Here is a 22,187-nt window from a genome sequence, read left to right on the forward strand (position 1 = left end):
AACCAAGCCCTCTGTGAAAAGTACCTTTCCTTCAAGCAAGCAACCACAAGGGCTTGTCAATGGAAGGAGGGAGAGGGGCTCCTTGTCCTTGTGAAGGGCCACCATCCAATGGCAGAGCACCCAACTGCAGAAGACCCCTGCAGAAAACCCTGGACAGGCACTACAGGTAATGCTAAACTAGATGGGCCAATGACCTGGAAGGTGGCTTCCAGTGGAATGGTCTCCCTCCAGAAGTTGTGGACTCTCCTTCCTTGGACGTTTTTAGAGGTTGGATGGCCATCTGTCATGGATGCTTTAGCTGAGATTCCTGCACTACAAAGAGTTGGACTAGATGACCCTCAGGGTCCCTTCCAACTCTACAATTCTATGATTCTATGTGCTCCAGCTCTGTGTATATAAGCCAAAAACTCCTATCCACAGAAGAGGTTGCCTGGTGGTCTCTGTGTGATGCTCCAGTTCCTCCTCCTCATCGGGACAGCAGTGATTTTTCTCCAGCTGTGCATCAGGTGTGCTTGGGTCCCTGAATCACTCCCTAAGCCCAAATCCAGCAGAACAGCATTGGTCACATCCACACCATACCTTTAAAGCCCTCTTATGCCACCTTTGGCAGTCTTGGCTGCCCACCACGAATCCTGGGAACTGCAGTTTGTTATCATTGCTGACTTCATGGACCTCCCATTCCCAGCACCCTTAACAAACTACAGTTCCCATGATTCTTTTTTGGGGGAGCCATGACAGTTAAGACCTGTGGGTGTGACCTGAGTCAGACCATTGCTCCATCTAGCTCAGTATTTTCTTCACCAACCATCAGCAGCTTCCGAGGGTTTCTGGGAGGGGTCTTTCCCCCCAACCCACCTGAAGGTGGCAAGGATGTATCTGAAATCTTCTGCAGGCAAAGCAGATGCTCTTCTGATGACCAGCGGAACAGAGGAAGGAACCCACCTTGCACTGAACCAGACCATTGCTCCACCTAGCTCCATATTGGCTACAGCAGCCTTCCTCAACGAGGTGCCCTCTGGATATTGTTGGACTGCAACTCCTATCATCCCTGGCTGCTGCCCACACTGGCTAAAGGCTGATGAGAGTTGTGCTCCAAAACAGGTTGGCCTACACTGACTGGCAGCTCCAGTCAGGAGTCTATCCTCAGTCTTTCCTGGAAATAATAATAATAATAATAATAATAATTTTATTATTTATACCCCACCCATCTGGCTGAGTTTCCCCAGCCACTCTGGGCGGCTCCCAATCAAGTGTTAAAAACAGTACAGCATTAAATATTAAAAACTTCCCTGAACAGGGCTGCCTTCAGATGTCTCTTAAAGATAAGATAGCTGTTTATTTCCTTCACATCTGAAGGGAGGGCGTCCCACAGGGCGGGCGCCACTACTGAGAAGGCCCTCTGTCTGGTTCCCTCTAACCTCAATTCTCGCAATGAGGGAACCGCCAGAAGGCCCTCGGCGCTGGATCTCAGTGAACGATGGGGGTGGAGACGCTCCTTCAGGTATACAGGACCGAGGCCATTTAGGGCTTTAAAGGTCAACACCAGCACTTTGAATTGTGCTCGGAAACATACTGGAAGCCCATGCAGATCTCTCAGGACTGGTGTTATGTGGTCCCGGCAGCCACTCCCAGTCACCAGTCTAGCTGCAGCATTCTGGATTAATTGCAGTTTCCGGGTCACCTTCAAAGGTAGCCCCACGTAGAGCGCATGCCAGGGATCCAACTTGGGGACCTTCTGCATTCTAAGCAGGTGTTCTGCCACTGAGCTGCAGCCCTTCCCCACTGGAAAATTTCAACATATATAGCACCCTGCCTCGTAGCAAATCAGACCATTGGTCCATTGACTTCAGCATTGTCTACACTGGCTTGCAAGGTTTCAGACCGGAGTCTTTCACAGCCCTACCTGGAGACGCCAGTGATGGAACCTAGAACCTTGCTGCATGCAAAGCCAGTGTCTTCCCCACAAGTGTTGCTTTAGCAGCAGATGGGAGCTTTAATAAATTGACAGCGCCAGGACTTATTTATGCTCTGAATTCATTCTCTATGGATTCCAACAGATTGTCTTGTTCCACTGTCCCCTTTTCACAGGCTGCATCCCAAATGCACTCTCTGGTCTGCCCTCCCCCCTCCCCTCCCTCATTCCTCTCTTTCTCCCATCAAAATTTACAATCCCTCATTTTCATTCTGCTCCACCCCCCCTCTGGATGCTTTGTTCTTCAGCCTATATCACTGCATCGCAATTGTTCCGTGTTTATTTCAAACATTTTGGCGGGCTGTCACTCCGATGGAAATGTAATTAATTGGAGGGTTTGTTAAACCTGGGGACAATGGTGTCTGGAGCAGAGGAGGAGGGGAAGGAATAAATAGAAGAGGCTTGCGGTGGGTTTGTATGGTGTTCTAATGAACAGGCTAATAATAACAGCAGTGGTTTGGTGGGGAGCAGAACAGTGTGGTGGGGTTCTCTTTTATTAAATGTTTGCAGAAGTCTTAAAATGCACTGTGGCTGGATTGCATCACTGCCTAGCATTAAGAAAGCTTGGATAATAATTCCTTTGGGTCTAATCCTGCCAAATCTCTAGTTACAAAGAATGTCAGTAGTCACAGCACAAGGTTCGTAATCAAGGTTGTGGCGGTGGGTGTCCCCCCCCCCCTTGTTAAAAGAAATAAAGAGGAAGGAAGTTGGATGCAAAGTCAAGCTGCAGCTTTTAATCAGTTGATCAGTGCAAATTAGCAACTTGGGCTGCAATCCAAGCTCCACTTACCCAAGAGTAAGCCCCATTTAATTCAACAGGCCTTGACTTTTGAGTAGACATGGTTCAGATTGCACTGTGAAATGCTAATTGTAGATTCAGAACTGGATCTGTTACTCAGGAAATGCAATAAACTGATGAGAGCAGATCCACACCACACATTTCAAGCATATCCAACACACATTTCAAACACACAACTCCCTCTGGCAAGAATCTTGGGAATTGTAGTGTCCCCCCCCAACAGAGCTACATTTCTCAGGACACCTAACAAACTATGGTTCACGAGATTCTTTGGGAGAAATAAGTCCCTAGCGACTTATTTGCACATAAGTTTGAAACACACTGGTGCTACCTGGGAATTCAAAGAAACCCCCAAAAGTGTGATTTTTAAATGTAATTTGTGAGTTTTTTAGCTGTGCGCTCTTCTCTCTGTGTGTCTCTGACATGGGTCTCACTGTATCCAACAGCATCCAAATTTAGGCAAAAACCACCTCCTCAACCTTGGGAAAATTTATAATCATAGAATTGTAGAACTGGAAAGGACCAGGAGGGTTGGATAGATGACTCTCCGGTGCCTTCTAACTCTAAATTCTAGGATAGCTCAGTTGGTAGAGCATGAGACTCTTAATCTCAAGGTTGTGGGTTCGAGCCCCACATGGGGCAAAAGATTTCTGCATTGCAAAGAGTTGGACTAGCAGATGACCCTGGTGGTCCCTTCCAACTCTGATTCTATGAAAGATTCTATGTGGTCACATTTTCTAGAGAGTAATCTAGAAGCGGGGGGGGGGGGGAGTGAAGTGAATATAGGGGGGGGGAGTGTTGAGGGAATTTTGTTCACTTATCTTGAACTGTTGCACTTTGTAACTTGTAAAGAAAAGTTAGTTAGAAATAACAAAACAAGAACCCCCCTGAATTTCTCACTCTCCGAAACAATATTTTTGCCTCCTTTGAAAAAGCAATTCCCAAACTCACAACTTCTAAATGCTTCTAATCCAATGGGATTTAAATGATGGCTTGATTTAAATGCACTCAAAACTCTGAAAGCAAAGCATGCCTGCCTCTGCCTGCAATGGACTTCCACACATCTGGAGGAAAATATTTTCAGAGTCCGTCCGTCCGTCGCCCCCTTTTTTTGAAATCACATTGTTCTCAGAACCACTAACTTGCTAATCTAGCGGAGAATCGCACCCTCCCCTTTGTCTGCATTCCGATTGGCCGAAAGTTTCCCAGCTTGGTTTTGATTGGGAAACCGCAGAGGATCTCCAACCCCGCCCCGCGTCTCCAAACCCATACACTCCCGGCTCTTCCCTCCGCCCGGGTTGAAACTGCCTTGCGCTCTGCGGGCGTCTTATATAGTCCGTTTCAAACTCACCATGAGAATCTCGGGAGCTTCCCATCTCTCTCCAGGTCTGCCTTGCCCCCGATTGCAGCGTCTCTCGCAGCGAGCGGGGGCGAGGACGCGCTACTTTGCAGCCTGAAAAAGAGGGGAAGGGAGAGAAAGCGGGGGATTCCTTGCGAGGAGCCAGAAGCAAGCCGGCAGAGGGAGGAGATGGATGGTGGGGAGACTCGGGCGTTCCTAACTCCGCCAGCACGTTCCAGGATGGTGCTCCAAAAGGATTCCTTCCCCTACATCTGATTCTTCTCCTCTCCTGCTTCTTTGCCCAGGAGTTAGAGACCTTAAGATGTCTTTGGCGTTGGGGCTCCTGGGCTTAGTTCTTCTGCATACAGCCCTTTGCAATTACTCAGAAGATCAGTGTAGCTGGAGGGGGAGGTAGGTATTCATTACGAACGAATTTCTTGCCTTCAAAACGTGTAGTCGAAAAGTGATGCTGTTTGACCTTCATTCATCCGCAGAGGTTTTTCCTTCTCTCTTCGAAATACTGGGTTGGGTAGCTTCTTCAAACCTGCTGTGTTCCATGCTAGCAGCTGGAGTTTAGAATGAGTCCTGGTTCAACAGCAATTCAAGGAGACAGGCAGAAAAAGAAATTAGATTTTGGATGCGGAAGCGGTGCAGGGTGTGAGTCACGGGCTTGTCTAGCCAACTAAGTTTTACACAGAGTAGACCCATCAAAATGAATGGGCCCAAGTGAGCCAGGCTCATTAACTTCAGTGGGGTCTACTCAGAACCAACAGTGGCTACAACCCACAGCTTTTTATAAAGAGTAGGGTCCCCTTCAGGGTTTTGCAAAGCGAGCTGGTGATGGGTCTCCTTAACTGAGCCTTTTATGTTGCAAAACTATGTCCTGGGCTTGGTTTGGCATCCTCCTTAACTGATTGATTTTAGCTTTTTCATGGAATTGCAATGGGACTTGGCTGCTGGTTATTGTTGTCCCCCAACCCCTCCCCACAAGTGGAGATTGGGAGTGCAATTCTATATGTGCATACTCAAAAATATGACTTACTGAGTTCAGTGGAAAAGGATTGCTGCCTAACTTGTTCTGATATTTTATGGATAAGAGAGAGAGAAGTATTGGAATGTCCTACTGTTCTTTGACAATGGTTTACCAGAAAGACAAGTGAGGTCATACTTATTTGAGAGTTTAACTTTCCTGCTGGCTTAGAAAACATTGATTGCCCTAAACCATCCTTGTTCACGGACCATAATTCTGGTTTTCTGCTAGGGACGCCTAACTTATACTGGCTGAAACGGATTGAGTGATTTTGTGGACTCTCTTAGGATGGTGCTTGTCATTTGAATCTTATAAGTACGTACTGCAAAATAAAAAGTACTGTAAAATAGGAGAAAAACTTCTGCCTGAGGATTGCTAAATTGGCTCAGTTGGTAGAGCGTGACACTGTTAAACTCAGGGTTGTATGTTTGAGCCCCATGTTGGGCCAAAGATTGCTGCATTACAGGGGGTTGAACTAGATAGCCCTCATGGTTCCTTCCAACTCTGCAATTGTATGATCAGCTAGAGGCATCATTTTAGTGTGCTACAAGTTTTTCTTCATTTTCCGAACAACCGATTAAATAGGGCAGCCCTTTTTGCAACGTGTGCTGCAGTAGCAAACCGAATCCATAAAGATTTCTGGATTTGGCACCAGAAAGGCTTAGTTTGTTTTTTAATATTATATCCAACCTTTCTATAATTGAAGCTGGTTTGTGACACTAGTTGCTACGCTGGTGTCCAGAATGCTGGCCACACTTCAGGGCATGCATGCCTAGATTGAGATGCAGAGGGTCATAAGAACAGCTGCGCTGGACCGAAGCCTCTGCTTTAGAAAATAATAATAATTTGACAAGCTGTGTGGCTGGAGGCAATGGTACAACTAGGTAATTTTAGATGGTGGGATTTATGGTCCTAAATCCCTATCGCCCCACCCCCAGTAATGGGTTTTCCTTCGCTTCCATCAAAATGTGTCGAGCCAGCCCTCTTGCGTTCCAGGGCCCTGTTTCTTATTCTGCTGCGTTGGGGCCCCACCATAGAATCATAGAAATGTAGAGTTGGAAGGGGACCCCCAGGGTCATCTAGTCCAGCCCCCTGTGATCCAGGAATCCTGCCCACAGACATCCCTGGGTGGGCTTGAGCCATCAAACTTTTGATGAGCAGGAAAGCGCACTGACCCATTCCACCACGGGATCCTCTGCCCTAAAGTCCTGTCCTAATGGCACCACTGGCTAGAGGAGAAAACATTGGCGTTAGACTGAATGCTTCTGAGCTATTGTGGCTTGTGGGACTCAAAATGTTTCTGATACCTGAACATGGTGGCTATGCGATTCCTCCACAGTTGGAGGTAGTAATGTGTCTGAATGCCACTTGCTGGAAACTGCAGGAGGGGACAGTGCTCTTGGGCTTGGGTCCTCCTTGCGGCTGTCTCACAGTCATCTGTTTGGCCACCATGAGAACAGGATGTTGGACTAGACGGGCCATTGGATTGATGCAGCAGGGTCCTTTTGCTGTCTTATACTGAGTCAAACCACTAGTCCATCTAGGCCAGGCATGTCCAAAGTCCATATTGGGGTAAAATTCTATAAAAAAACCTTCAATCCTACAAACTTCAATCCTAAAAAAAAAACCTCAACAACTTTGGGGTAAAATCATAAAAAGCTCAACAACTTTGGTCGACCTTCACACTTGTTTGGCCCTCTTTGAAAATAGTTTGGGCACCCCTGATCTAGGCTGATGTTTTCTAGACTGACGGGCAGCAGCTCTCCAGGCTTTCAGACAGGGACTGGCCCTGGGCCCTTCTGCATGCAAAGCAGAGGCTCTACCACTGAGCTGCGGCGCTTCCCAATTTCAAAAAGCAACAAAAGAACACGTCATACTTCCTTTGTGTAGAATGCTGAAATGTGACGCAGCGATGGTGGGGTAGGCTGGAGGGAAGGAGGCAGCGCCTGTGTATGGCCACTTACAGGACATCATCATATCGAGCAGAGACAGTCAGAAGTTAATTCAGAGATTGGAGCATGGCTGGCTTGGCCCGTTTAGCCTCCTCTCTATGACAGCCCCTTGTGGCATGCATTACAGTGGCCGAGCTGAGAAATACTGGAGATTTGGTTTTATTGCACGTTTCATCTTGAATGGTAACCTTGCACTTGGAATGCACTTAGAGAATGTATTGACAGTTTGCATTGGAATTACCATAAATTCACCATCCTTTATTTCCTTCCCACGTAATTTAGTATAGTTGTATCCTGTGGGAAATGCAAGAAAGAATGACAACATTGTTAGGTTGTGTGGGGGCTTTGAAAGCTGGTGGTTTTTTTAAAAGTCTCACTAAACAGACCATGCTGGGTTTTGGTGAGCAAATGCTCTGTTACAATTTCCCCTCTTTTAGCAGCTGTTCCCCGTGGGAGGTGGGGCAGTGCAGGCCCTTGCTACCTTATAGAGCAAAGGTTGCTGCTGCAGCTCAGCTGAATCAATTCAGCTGTTGAGCCACAGACAGCTGACCATAGTTGTTGTGTGTCTTATTATTATTATTTTCATCGTTATTACACAATCACTGAGCATAACACTTTGTAGGGAGTGCTGGCGGACAAGTCTCCATCCTGATGGGTTTATGATTCAAAATGCAACGTAGGGAAAACATCAGAGGAAGGGGAGTCAGGACAATCGAGGGCCCCTCCAGACTGGTGCTTTATTGCGGGTGTATTCTGCAACATTTGTATGTTTACATTTGCAAACTGCACTGAACCCTTTAGATCGTATTGAAGGCATAGTTTTATAGGTCTTTTTATATTAAAATAATTGAACTCAGAAACTTGTATTTTTCCAGAGTTGATGACTGACCAGTATTGATTTAGATTGCCCAGTATAATCTGACCCAGAGGTCTTGGACTATGTACCAACCACTTCTCTTTTAAGCCTTAAAATGAAGGGGGAGAGTATAAAAAGGGGGGGGGGGTGCTTGTTCCTCTCATTAATCCTGTAGGACAACTGTTCTTCCTCCTGTGTCCTTTGCAGAATGTCCAAGATGAAAATGGGAGGCGGGGAGGTATCTGCAGGCAAAGCAGCCTTTTGAAAATAACTCACAGCTGCAGGGCAGAATAATTTAGATTGCAAGAGCTTTGAAGAATTCAACCTTGTGGGTTAGTTCTACTCAGAGAAGACTCACAGAAATTAGTGGGCATGACTTATTTATGCACATTCATCTTAATAGGTCTACCCTGAGTAAAACTTAGTTGGCTACACAAACCTTCTGTTTTCTGAGTATTCTATGAATATGAATGAACCGTGTACTGCAGTCCATGAACAGGAGAACCCTCAGACTTCATTCATAAAGAAGTGGCCCACTGTGTCTTCTAGCATAATGCGTTTGCTTTTGTGGGGCCTCTAGAGGGCAGCATAACAGGGTTTTGGAGGGGCGTGTCGGGTGTGTGACACAGCTGCCGCATCTGTTTCTCAGTGATCTTGATCCTTTGCAGAGCGGATGAGTCACTTTTGCTGCGAAATGGCAAGTCGCTCCAGAGTCTTCAACCATCTGGACGGCATTGTGCTGCAAGAGACATCTTTTCTGTCCATGGATTGGGAATAGGATGTCCAGGTGTCCTACTTTACAGGGGAAAGTCCTCTGTTCCAAGGGGGGGGGGGACCTTGGGCCCAGCAGCCAAGTGCAGCCCTCCAGGTCTCTGGCCCTTGGAACTCTCTCCAGGCCACGCCCTTTTCTCACAAGCCACACCCCCAGTGGCCCCTGCGTTGCAACCTGAGTGTTTTTCCAGGCTGAGCTCCATCCCTATACTCTGCTAATGCCTCTGGTTTGTCTGGATGCAAGATAGAAAAGAGTGTGTGACACCATGTGTGGAAAGTAGGGAAGTGGACATATGTTGCTCCACCCACTTTGGTCTCTGGCCCTGCCCACCACTGGCATGTGGCCCCTGGAAGGTTTTCCAGAAGTGAATGCAGCCCTGAGACTGAAATTTGTTCCCTGCCCCTGCAGAATTCAATGGAGCCCTCTGTTTGAAGGCTGTGTGGCCTAAATCCAGATAATGGGCTCTAGCCAATGCTAGTCCTACTCACAGTAAACCCATGGAGATTAACGGACAGGTCTAACTTAGGCTCAAGGTAACTGAATCTCCTCTGAGTTAAACTTCATTGTGTTACAAACATAAGAAGGAAGAGTGGCAGGAACCTTCAGCTTACCCACAAATGTTTAGCACCTAAGCCACCAAACAGGTCACCAACTTCCTCCTTCTGCTGAGATGTATTTCTGTTTAAAGTAGAGTGATTATGTCTAAATTTGCATATACACTAGCACCATACATTTTTGGTGGTGGTGAAAAACAAAGTGCCAATACTCCTATATCTATAAAATTGCTGTGAGTGCCAGCACAAAATGGCTGCCATGGGCAGCGAAAAAAAGAGGTGACTGTGCTCCGTACCGGTGAAGATAACCACAAAAAAGCTATTGCATTAGCATATTTAAAGTTTGTACAAATCTGTGTCTTTTGTCATTTTTTGTGATGCATTTCATCCGTTTTGACAAAGAGTAAGGGGCAACTCAAACTGGGGAGAGAAGAGCAATCTGAACAGGTGTGAATGATGCAGAGGCAAGCTCTGAGAATGTGGTTGAGAAATACTATGGGACTCATTATTGGCCACTGTGTCTCCCTGAGAGCCAGGGCCAGCTCTGACATTAGTTAGGTGCTGGAGAACAGCAGCAATAGTCAGGGGTGGCCCAATAAATCTTGCTGGACCAGATGCTGCTGCTGCCACTCCATGCCATACACCACTGCAGGACAGCCCAGGATGTTTGGTTGCTCCAGGAAAAACTGGAAAAGCCACCACCCTGCCTCTTCCTCCTCTCTGGAGACACCATTGCCTGGAGGCAGCCCAGGGATTAAAAAGAGGCTGGAATGGAGCGTGTGGCACAGCAGCGGCAGCCCTCTCAGCTGTCTGTAGGCTGCCCCAGTGTGCCTCATGGGTGGGCTGACCCTGGTCCATTGCAATGGCCATTGCTGATGGGTAGACATTTTTTCACACCTGGGAGCTGCAGACTAGCTTGGAAGGGTGCTATGCAGCACACACAGCTCTGTTCTCCAATGTCTCACCTCTCACACCTTTTCAAACCTCCCTTCTCAGCCCTAACTTGCCTCTCTTTACTGATATTCTTACGAAACCAGTTGCTGCTTTCTACTTGACTGATGTGGGACGCGGGTGGCGCTGTGGGTTAAACCACAGAGCCTAGGACTTGCTGATCAGAAAGTCGGCGGCTCGAATCCCCGTGACGGGGTGAGCTCCCGTTGCTCGGTCCCTGCTCCTGCCAACCTAGCAGTTCGAAAGCACGTAAAAGTGCAAGTAGATAAATAGGTACCGCTCCGGCGGGAAGGTAAACGGCGTTTCCGTGCGCAGCTCTGGTTCACCAGAAGTGGCTTAGTCATGCTGGCCACATGACCCGGAAGCTGTACGCTGGCTCCCTTGGCCAATAAAGCGAGATGAGCACCGCAACCCCAGAGTCGGCCACGACGGGACCTATTGGTCAGGGGTCCCTTTACCTTTACCTGACTGATGTATGTCCTGACTTTCTTGGAACAGACGAAACTGCCCCGGCTTCCTTGTTATACTAACTCCATTCCACTATCCCTTGCAGTGGTCTGTCGCAGGAATCGGGCAGCGTGGAACAGATCTCCTTGCACTGTGCTGAGGGATCCCTGGAGTGGCTATACCCAGCGGGAGCCTTGCGGCTGAGCCTTTTCCCCCGCCTTCCCACAGGCACCACCGGCAGAGAGAACCCCAGGCGGGTGACAGCCTGCATCAAGTCCTCCAACAGCTTCCGAGGAGCTCAGATTTACTTGGAGAGGGACGGTGTCTTGGAGCTCCTCCTCTCGGAGGCTGACGCTACCTTGCAGCCCAAGGTGCGCTGTTTTAGCTGGCTGCCCAAGGAGAAGGTCGCCCTGTTCCTCCAGTCCACCTTGCACCAGGACATCAGCCGCCGGATCGCTGCCTTCCGCTACGAGCTGCGGGGTGACTGGAACTCCCGCTTCTCGTGGCCGTCCAGAAACCTCAGCATGGAAGGTAAAGTTCTTTTGGCTTTCGTGGCTGGGTTTGAAGGGAACATTTGTGATGCATCTGTGCTAGTATTGTCTTCAAGCTTTTATCTTCTAGCTTATCAAACCCAGAAACAACCATCTTCTCCACATGTAAGCATGGAGAGACCAAGACCAAGAATCCATTCAGCCTTGCTAAATCATGGCTTCTACCCAGCGTGGTTTAGAACCCAAACCATGGTTTGAGCTTCCAAACATATAGGCAACCCATGGTTTACTGTTGTTTTACTATCTCACCACTTCCATTTCCATGGTGCGGGGGGCTGTAACTTTGTCAATTTAGCCATCATGCCAAAACAGAGTTAAGCCTCCTTAAACATGATATAATTGTGGATTCAGCTTAAAATAAATGTGACCCCCCCCCCCTTTCATAAAACTGTACAGGGAAATGTCACAGGGACCCATCCTCTCTCCCGCCTCCAGATCAGGGTAGAATTACAGGGCAGTAGGTATATGCCCATTTTCAGAAAACTAACATAGACCAAGGAAGTTCTGCTGCTGGGGGGGCATTCAATTCACCCAGTTCCTTGGACCTTGGGACTCCCAAACTCAAAACTGGTTCTGCTTTTCTTCAAGAGGAAAATAAGTTAAAGGACAAACAACTCTGAAGTAAAGCAGTTTGGTATAATTCCTTAACCTTTACTTATGGAACCCCCACATTCCAAGCGTGAGACTTTTAATCTCAGGGTTGTGGGATAGAATCCCAGATTGGACAAAAGGTTCCCTCATTGCAGAAGGTTGGACTAGATGAACCTTGTGGTCCCTTCCAACTATTTGATTCTATGAAAGATGGTATTCCTCTGAATACAAGACTCGGGAGAGGGCCAGGGTCAGCATAATCAGCATTCCTCCCTCTTGCTGGCTGTTCGCCTGCCTTCTGCCAGATGAGCAGTGAAAAAGGCAAGGAAATAGGACCAGCATCCTCTTAGCTGGCTCTTTCCCTCTGCCTTGCAGCAATGCAGATTTGGCCCAGAAGAAGATAGCAAGCCAATGGGCAGTGGTGGTGACACTGGCAAGGAGGGGCAAGGTTTCAGATTTAGGTTTATTAAATGTGTATATTGCTTCTTACTAAAAAGGTCCTGAAGCAATATACAAGTAAGTGGAAAATACAGTAATAAATATTCAAAATATATTTAAAAGAATATAATAAACTGTAATAGCATTGGTGCTGCCAACATATATTTGCCTGGCGCTGCAGTGATGCTAAGTTTGGGGCCAGGCAGGTGTCCCTAGGGAGAGCATTCCATACAGAAGGGCTTACTGCAGTGAAGGCTCTTTCTCTTGACACCACACTCTGTGCCTGGCTTGCAGGGAAGGGCTTTGGATGATGATCTCAGGGGCCAGGCAGGCTCACCTAGGGGTCCCCCTGTATAAGACTTTAAACCCACTCGGGACATTTTGCCCAGGATCCTTTGAAATCTGAAGTTGACACTTAGGAGGTAGGGATCGACAAATATGTCAATTGCAGGCTTTCTCAGTTTCTCACTTCTCCAGACTTAAGTACAGTTGCCCCCATTTTAGCTCAGCTGGTAGAGCACATGACTCTTAATCTCAGGGTCACGGGTTCAAGCCCCATGTTGGGCAAACGATTCCTGCATTGCAGGGGTTTGGACTAAATGATGTTCATGGTCACTTCCAACTCTACAATTCTATTATTTCTACATAAGCTTTTTTTTTAGTTCCCATCCATGAAGTTCTCCTAATATACACATTTACTATGCAATCTGCCCTAATATACACATCTTTGCAAACCAATTTCCCCTAATATAATGCATTTCTCTATATTATTTCCACTAATATATGCGTTTTATGCATGCTTTACCCCAGTATGTGCATTTTTGTGCACATTATTTGGCTGGGGAAATGCATTGCAAAATTTGGAGAAGCTCCCGTTTTGAAAGATAGATGTGTTTCGGTTTCCATATTGTTTTGGAAAATGTACATTACCTTTGAACATGAACTGAATTGAATTCATCCCCCATCCCCATTCAGGGAAGAAAAGATCAAGGGAGGCTCAGTGCTCTCAAGCTCTATTTCCTAGCTTTCCAGGATAATTTCCCTGGATATTGCTAGGAACTGAATCCTGGAACAGATGAATATTTGCATCATATTCTTATGCCTATTGTGTTACAAGTGGCACATGCGTAGGATCATGAGCCACTGTGGTATAGTGATTAGAGTGCTGAACTAGAGCCTGGGAGACCTGGGTTCAAATCCCCACTCAGCCATGAAGCTCGCTGGGCCAGTCATTGCCTCTCAGCCCAACCTAGCACACAGGGTTGCCTTGAGCTCCTTGAAGGAAAAGGAGGCTATAAATGTAAAATTAAACAAAATAAATAAGGAAGAAACATGACGTTCAGGGCTATTATAGGTCCTGCTGGAAAGAAAGAGGGCTGTTTGCTTTTTCCTTGGTGTGGAAATAAGGTTGCCACACAACCAGAAAATTTATGTCCTGATTAGAATGGTGTCCTTTTTAGCCTGTGTGAAGAAGCTTTTTCAGCCCTGGGGCTGCATTCCCTCGTGGTCAACTTTCCGGGGGCCACATTTCAGTGCTGGGTGGGGCCAGGGCAAAAGTCTGTGGGACGATGGATGTGACTCATTCACTTGCGCAGTGCCTTAGCCCAATCCAAGAGTTGGTTCAGCAATTCCCGGCTCAAACAGCGCACTGGGCTTTCTCCAGGCAGGCAAGAAAGCATTCCTTTCACAAAGCAACAGCTTTCTATAATGGTCAGAGTACTATGACTCATATATCCTTTAAAAAAAAAGTAGAAGTCTTTCCCTACTTGGGGCAAAGGAACTCTGCACATGCTCTGAGGCACCCTGATGCTAGAGCATTTGCAAACCAAACATGGAAACAGTCTTAATTTGCTTCCCAGGCTTAGGAAAGTGGAAACTCCTTTTGCTGTTGTTGCATTTCAAGGACTCCGAATGCTGTGTGGGCCTCCCTCGCGGCAAGGGGAGGAGGTGGGCAAGTAACCCAAGCCGTCCGGAGTGTGCTCAGCAATCGAAAACACAAGGCCGAAGAAGGAACATCTAATCGGCCTCATCTCTGAGCTAACAAAAGTCCAGTGTGCGGCAGCTCGTAGCGGAGTCACCCGCCAAGACGTTCAGCTGCATCTCAGATAAGGCCTGAACATGGTTACCATAGCAACCCTAGGCATTCTCCCCAACTGGGGAATGGCTTTTTTTAAAAAATACTTTTTACTAGGCTTTGTCTTGAGAAATGTTGGCACCTAGGGCACAGCCCAGCCCAGAGTTAGGCCCACTTGAGCCCTACCAGCTTAGCTCTCTAATGCCAATGGGATTGTGCCCAGAGGGCATCTTAGGAAAATAGGAGGCTGACTTCTACCAAGGCAGGCCATTTTGTCAGGCCTATTTCTTTATTACATTTCTATCCCTCCTTTTCCTTCAAGGCGTTCAAGGTTCTCCCTTCCCCCATTTTATCCTTGCAACAACCCTGTGAGGTAGATTAGACTAAGAAGCTGACTAGTTTCAAGCAACCTTCTACAGGTACTTAAACCTAAGAAGACCAATTAGTTGGAGCGTGGTGCTCATAATGCCAAAATTTCTATTTTGTTTGGCTGTAAATCTTAACTCTTATTAAGTATATTCTTTCCATTAAACACTAGGAGCAGAAGGGGGAGCTTAAAGCTAAACCTTTTAGTTTAGGGTTTTTTATGTTTCATATCTATCTGTCTATCTATATCTAGTTATGGAAAATGAGAATTTATGTTGAGTTAATTTTGTTTATAGAATTTAGGTTTAAAAAACACCCCACCTCTGCATATGCCAACTTGACATTTAATACATGAAGAGTTTGAAAACTCGCAACAACCCTGTGAGGCAGGTTAGGCTGAGAGGCAGTGGCTGGCCCAAGGTCACCCATTGAGCTTCATGGCTGAGTAACTGTGAAAGCCTCATCTCCCAGCTTTTAGCCCAACTCTCTAACCACAACACCTCTCCTGATCAAGGATGAGGAAACTGTGGCCCTCCAGATCTTGATGGGAGTCAGTCTGAATGGTCAACAGCCAGCGATGATGGGAATTGCAATTCAACAACTTCAGGAGGGCCACTGGTTCCTCACATATTGTCTGGCAGTGGCTTTCAAGGCATTTGGTCCGGGAATCTTTCCCAGCTCTTCCTGCTCAGCAGAGAAGCCCCACATAGAGCTCATTGCAGGAATCCAGTCTTGAAGTAACCAGTGCATGAACTGCTGTGGCCAAGTTTTCCCAGTCCAGGAGCAGTTGATGATATTGTACCAGTCACAGCTGATAAATGATGCCTCTAGCCACAGAGGCTGAGTCTCTAGTGTCAAAGATGAATAGAGTGTACCAGCCACTTTCCATATTTTCAAGTAAAAATCATCTGGCCCAAAAATGCCCTGGACTGCTATTTCTCCTTCCCCTCCATAGATGAAGCAAACTTTTCACGAGGCCTTTCTACGCTTTACTTCTGCCTCCCCTCATTCTCCACATCCCTTCTCTAAAGAAGAACAATTGGCATGAACTCAGTTTGAGTGGCTGTTTTTTTTTTTCTCTTTGGAAGATGCAGGGAGCTGCCGTCCGTGTAACAACACTGAGATTCTGATGGCCGTTTGCACTAGTGATTTTGGTGAGTACATCTTCCTCAACGTCACGTTTTCCGCTCCTCTCTTCAGCATTATAAATTGAAGCTGCCTTATACTGAGTCATTGGTCCATCTAGCTCAGTATTGCCCACACTGACTGGTAGCAGCCGCTCAGGATTTCAGACTTCTGGACTGCCCAATTTGCTTAAAGGTAAAGGTACCCCTGCCCGTACGGGCCAGTCTTGCCAGACTCTAGGGTTGTGCGCTCACCTCACTCTATAGGCAGCACTGTCCGCAGACACTTCCGGGTCACGTGGCCAGCGTGACAAGCTGCATCTGGCGAGCCAGTGCAGCACATGGAACGCCGTTTACCTTCCCGCTGGTAAGCGGTCCCTATTTATCTACTTGCACCAGGGGGTGCTTTCGAACTGCTAGGTTGGCAGGCGCTGGGACTGAACGACGGGAGCGCACCCCACCGCGGGGATTCGAACCGCCGACCATGCGATCGGCAAGTCCTAGGCGCTGAGGTTTTACCCACAGCGCCACCCGCGTCCCATGGGTTTGCGTCCCAATTTGCTTAGCAATCCTTATTGCATTCATCATTGCAACCAACCCTGTGATTGTGATTTACTTGCCTAATGTTACCCAGGGACCCAGGCCTAAGAACTGTTAATTGCACGGCTCTCTCGTTTGCTTTTTCCTTTTACATGGGAAAAAATGCCATAGAAATCACTCTTAATAATGCATGTGCAGCTGTGAAAGCTAAAGCCTGCCCTTCTGGAACTCTGTCCCTGAATGCTGCTTAAGTAGCTAACCAGGAGCTGCCTGCCTGCCAGTCCGGGCTGAGGCACCAGCAGCCAGAGCTGCCCCCACAGAGCAACTCGCTCCCCAGCTGGGACGATGTGGCCTTTCCATTCTCCCCTTTAAATGCCTGCACACTCAAGGCTGTCCGGCTCAGTGGGCAGTTGCCAATTATTGCCCCGCACGCTCTGCTAACCTCCAGATTTGCAACCCTAAACAATAGGAGAAGGGGGTCAGGGGGTCCGCTGGCTGCCCACTCCAAAGTTCCCATGGCAACCAGGAAGTCAAACAGGAGAACAAGGGGATTTGCCACGCCGGATCAGATCACGAGCCTGTCAGAATGATCTCGGAGGGGCTAATTCTTGCTGATTTGGAGGAAGCCAAAGGCACCTGCGTGCAAGCAGGCTAATAGCTGGATTCCTCTCCATAATTGGCTAGATCTGACCAGTTATACTCAGCTGTAGCCTTAGAGCTGGGTGCCACTACAGAACCACTTCTGTTGATTGATTTGGTTTTGTTTCCATGCTGCCTTTCAGTGCAGGGACCGCCAGTGTGGCTGAGAAAAATAAAAATAATAAAACAAGCCCAGCAGCAATAAAGAAGAGCATTGATTTAGAAATGCCAGCAAATACATAAAAGCCAAGCAAGCAAAACCAAACTGAAATAACTGATTTGTTTGTGGACAAATGCATGCCAAAACAAGTAAGTTTTGCTGTTTGCCTAAAGCAGGGATGGGGGACCAATATCGGGTCCTGGGGCCAAGTGTGGCCCTCCAGGCATCTCTGTCTGGCCCTCAGAGATTTCTACAAGCCACACTCGCCAGCCCTGCTCCATGACCACCTCAAGTGCTTTTGCCCAGCCAGAATATGTCCTTGAACTGTGGCAAAGCCTCTTGCTTCCTGAGGAGAAGACAGAGAGAGAGACGTGTGTCAAAACTTCTGACTTTTGCAGAGCTGGAGTGCAGCCTATTGTACAAAAATAAGGGCCAGATCACCTGCTCCATCCACTCTTTGCCTCTGGATCCACCCACAACTGACATGCCCCCCACCAAAGCTTAGTGTTGAGGGGTGAACTACAGCTCCCAGGATTTGGGGGGGGGGTATGCTTTAAATAGGGACGCGGGTGGCGCTGTGGGTAAAAGCCTCAGCGCCTAGGGCTTGCCGATCGAAAGGTCGGCGGTTCGAATCCCCGCTGTGGGGTGCGCTCCCGTTGTTCGGTCCCAGCGCCTGCCAACCTAGCAGTTCGAAAGCACCCCCGGGTGCAAATAGATAAAAAGGGACCGCTTACTAGCGGGAAGGTAAACGGCGTTTACGTGTGCGGCTCTGGCTCGCCAGAGCAGCGATGTCACGCTGGCCACGTGACCCGGAAGTGTCTCCGGACAGCGCTGGCCCCCGGCCTCTTGAGTGAGATGGGCGCACAACCCTAGAGTCTGTCAAGACTGGCCCGTACGGGCAGGGGTACCATTACTTTTATGCTTTAAATGTGCTTTAGATGCATGATGTGTGCACATGGATGTAGCCAGGATTGGGGGGGGGGGGCAGAACCAATGTAATTAGTTAATGAAGTATTTCTATTGTTTTACTTGATTTGGGGGGCAGCTGCCTCCCTGCCCCCCCTTGACTATGCCCATGTGTGTACACATATCCGTGGTTTGTAGGATTTCATACATACACACACACACACAGTTGGGTTTTATCAGTGTGCCACTGCTCTGTAAGTTATTGTTGACATTTTATTGATATATCTCATTGACTGTGCTATTTTTAGCTTTTAAACTGCCGTACATTTGGATTTAATCTGCTGTTTGTTCTCTCTGGTGTGTTTTGTAAAACTGCTGTTGGCCAGTATATATATTTCAAACAAACAAACATTTCTGTTTTCTCCACTCCTTCCATCCCTGCAGTCATCCGTGGCAATATACGGACAGTCTCCAATGACATGGAGTCGCAAGAATCCATCATCAGTGTCAGTGCCACCCGGATCCACCGCCAAAAGTTTGCCTTGTTCCAACCGGTTGGCAAATATGGGAAATCCACGGGCAGCATCCGTACTCTGCTACGGTGTGGGGTGAAGCCGGGACCTGGCAGCTTCCTGTTCACCGGGTGGCTGCATTTTGGGGAGGCTTGGCTCAGCTGCGCTCCTCGCTACAAAGACTTCCGCCACATCTATGAGGGTGCACGCCAAGCTCACGAAAACCCCTGCGAAGTCTCCTTGGACTGATTTGTTGATGGGAAGTGGGTGGCAGGAATCGGTTTTGCCAAGAGGGCAGGATCCACACACACAAACCACACCGTGCCCATGCTGGAAATGGCATTTCCTGGCTTAACAGTGGGAGATGAGACCTGTCTTTTGAACCCAGAAGGAACAAGCTCTTTTCTTTCCTCTATGAGACTGATGGCCCTACCCATAACTTTCTCATTGGGTCTTTCCAGCAAAGGGAGGAATTGTAGGCCAAGCGAAAGGGCAACTGAGCTCCTCTTTGGTTAGGTTGGAACATGCCACAAATTGAATAAAGGGAATTGAAACTCTCCCAGTGTGTGGGAAATGTTGTCTTGCTCAGGACCTCTTTATCCTATTATTTACTGGAGCGCCAAATCAAACCCACACCTAAAAATAAGTGCATGATGCCCTTCCTGAGTTCCGCCCCACCCCCCAGCAAACCCCTATTGCTATTGCCTATGGATCGCATATGCATTACCACCCATCCCAACAGGAAATAGCATCACAGACAAGGAGACACTTCATTCGCTGCTCCTGCCTCCTTCCCAGTTTCTGGATGAGCTAAGGAACCAGGATTACATCTCGGTCAGTGGCCAAAAACATAACAGGAATGAGATTCTCTTTTGAAAAAGTACAGTCTTGATTTTCATTGGAACACCTTCATTCAATCAAACGTGGCAGAAGACATCAGGTAGGAAGACAAAGTGAGCAAGCAGTAGAAGTGAGAAGTCCGTTTGCCCCTTCTTGGGCAGGTGATTTTGCAGGCGGGCCTCAGACCTCCATGTGAACTGGTGAATGACAGGCCGGATCATTTCCTGCTGCCAAATCAGCCAATGGTGGCAGAAATTTGGAGGGTGTTCCCCTGGGCATAGGACCAACCACCCAGGGGCAGCGCTTAGCCCCACGCCCAGGGCCAGGATATATTGCGGGCCTGCCTGGCCTCTCTCTTCCTGCGCCGGTTCTGGAGGGCCAGGCTCCATTGGATTGCATCGTGGAATTTTCCTACCTGATTGAATTGTGGGTCCTGGATCATTCATTCCTGCTGGTGTGCTTTGCTCAGTGTACTCCTTTAAAAGAAAAGAAAAGAAAAGCCTGCATCAATGTAACACTTGAGATGCCACAGATATGGCTATAGTTCAAAGGCGGGCAACCTGTGGGCCCTGCATATGTTGCTAGACTCCCATCATTTGCAGCCAGCATGGCCAGTGTTAAGGGACGATGAACTTGTAGGTACACCAAAATCCTGCAGGTCTACAGGTTCCCCAACCCTATTACAATCAACCTTTCATGTTTCTCTGCCCCTATGAATTCCAAATCTAGATAATCTAGTCCATCGGATATGGATTTCTAACCCAGCTTCAATGATGAGCTCAGGTGTTAAGGACCCAACCCCAGGTGTTGTTGCAGCTTTTCCTGGTAAAATTTAATTCCCTGTCCCTAACCTAGGGGTGGACCCCCTGCCTCTCTCCAGATGTTGTTGGACCCCCACCTTGTTGAGGTGTGGGCTTTTTGTATGTGTCATTTTTTTTCTTTTGCTTGTTTGTTCTTACATATTTGAAAACCTAACAAAAACAAATTTAAAAATACAGTTTCAGAAAATGCAAAATAAACAAGCAAGCAAAAGAATTTAAGCTTGGGAAATTAGCCTGTCTACAAACCACCTTAAATCAGTTTTATTAATCCAGTTTAAATTGAACCACTGAAAATCTCAAGTTTAGGTAAACCCTTAAAACTAGTTTTCAGTCCAATAATTATTATTATTATTTTTACAAGTGAGGATTGAAGGAGTATCATGTGCACTAAAGTTATAACGATACCAAATTTGAGATTTTGTTTTTTAAATCTAAATTCTATTGTAAGGTTTATGTGTATGTGTGGTTTCTTTCATTTTCTTTTCTTTTAAAAAGTGAAATGTTAATATAAAGTGAATCACCACAGTCAGAGAGACACTGCCAGATGCATTTGGGCCGTCTGTAGTAATTTTTAGACCAAAAGCAAAACAAAATGCTGAGAAGATCTGTAATATTTTAAATATAGTTTTTGTACATATTCATGTCTGTGTACAGGTCAAGAGAGACAAATCTGACTCTATGTAGCTTGTAATGGTGGGATTTCTTTTCCATTATTTGTTCCTTTTTAATCTTCCATTTGTCTTGGGGCTGGGAGGGTACATTAAAAATGCTTCTTAGTAATGCCTGATCTATGGTGATTTCTCTCCCTGGCTGGGTTTATTCTTTCGCCCCTTGGCAGTCTTCAAACAAAATGAACGGAGAGCTCAAAAGAGCTGGAGGATGGTCAGCTAGATAATTATTTGTCTAGGGAAGCAGCCGAAACAGCAGCGGTCAAACGAGCTCGAATAATTTAACAAGCTCTGGAATGTGCAGTAGCAAAGGACAAGGCCGGAGCATTGATTTTGGCACCTGAGGCGGAAAATCCCAATGAGTTGCGCATTGCACACATAAGTACACACACGTATAATAACTGACCAGTTGCCACCTTTGACGAGTTTCCCAGAAGTGCAACTCAGTGAGTGATGAGAATGGAAGCATTGGGACACAGAGCTCTGTTGCTTCCAGTGTTTTCCTCCATTGCCCAATGCGCTTGTTGTGGAAGCAGGGGTCGGGAGCCTCAGGCCTGGGGGTCACGTGTGGCCCTCTTGACCAGGCTTCCTCAAACCTCGGCCCTCCAAATGTTTTGAGACTACAATTCCCATCATCCCTTGACCACTGGTCCTGCTAGCTAGGGATCATGGGAGTTGTAGGCCAAAAACATCTGGAGGGCCGAGGTTGAGGAAGCCTGCTCTAGACTTCTATCCTGCCCTTCTCTGGCCCTGTTTCACACATTCAGTGTATTTTCCTGGCTGAAATGTGGCCTTGGGCTCTTTCTGGTCTGGATGGAAGATGGAAAGCGGGACATGCCGGTCTGTGTAGAAACTCGTTGACTGTGCAAAGGTAAAATTAGCATGTGTCGCCCCACCCACTTTTGTTTCTGGCCCCGCCTACCACTTGCATGTGGCCCCAGGAAGGGAAAGAGGTCCTTGGACAGAATAGGTTCCCCATGCATGGTTTGAAGTGACAGAGCATAGCATGCAGAGGTGGGCAACGGTTGCACCCACTTCAGAGCCAAAGAAGGCCTTGGCAGTGCCTTCTGAGGGGGTCAGCTCAAGACTCAAAACAGAAATCGTAACAATAGTGACAGCAACTCATTTCATTAATAACCAACCACAACAAATTGCATATATATCTTGTTCTTCCTCCAGTGCTGCTAAGGTGGTATATGGTTTTATATTCACTACAATCCTGCAAGGTAGGTTGGACTGAGACAGTGTGACCAGCCCAAGGTCACACCATGAGTTTCACAGCGGG

At 47.4% G+C, this 22,187-nt stretch overlaps 1 protein-coding gene across 2 annotated transcripts; it reads left to right on the forward strand.

Annotated features, from left to right (window-relative positions):
* Positions 1-4,036: 4,036 nt before the first annotated feature.
* METRN (meteorin, glial cell differentiation regulator) lies at positions 4,037-21,014 on the forward strand. 2 transcript variants are annotated; one of them, XM_083414275.1, is made up of 4 exons: positions 4,037-4,521; positions 10,779-11,203; positions 15,781-15,846; positions 18,506-21,014. In XM_083414275.1, exons 1-4 carry the CDS (start codon positions 4,433-4,435, stop codon positions 18,820-18,822), a joined length of 897 nt encoding a protein of 298 aa, XP_083270401.1. In that variant the 5' UTR covers positions 4,037-4,432; the 3' UTR covers positions 18,823-21,014. The 2 variants fall into 2 exon arrangements, with proteins under 2 accessions (XP_083270401.1, XP_083270402.1); XM_083414276.1 differs by having other exon boundaries at positions 15,787-15,846.
* Positions 21,015-22,187: the final 1,173 nt, after the last annotated feature.

The sequence above is a fragment of the Podarcis tiliguerta genome (assembly GCF_965153285.1).
Source record: "Podarcis tiliguerta genome assembly, chromosome: 14".
NCBI classification, from domain to species: domain Eukaryota; kingdom Metazoa; phylum Chordata; class Lepidosauria; order Squamata; family Lacertidae; genus Podarcis; species Podarcis tiliguerta.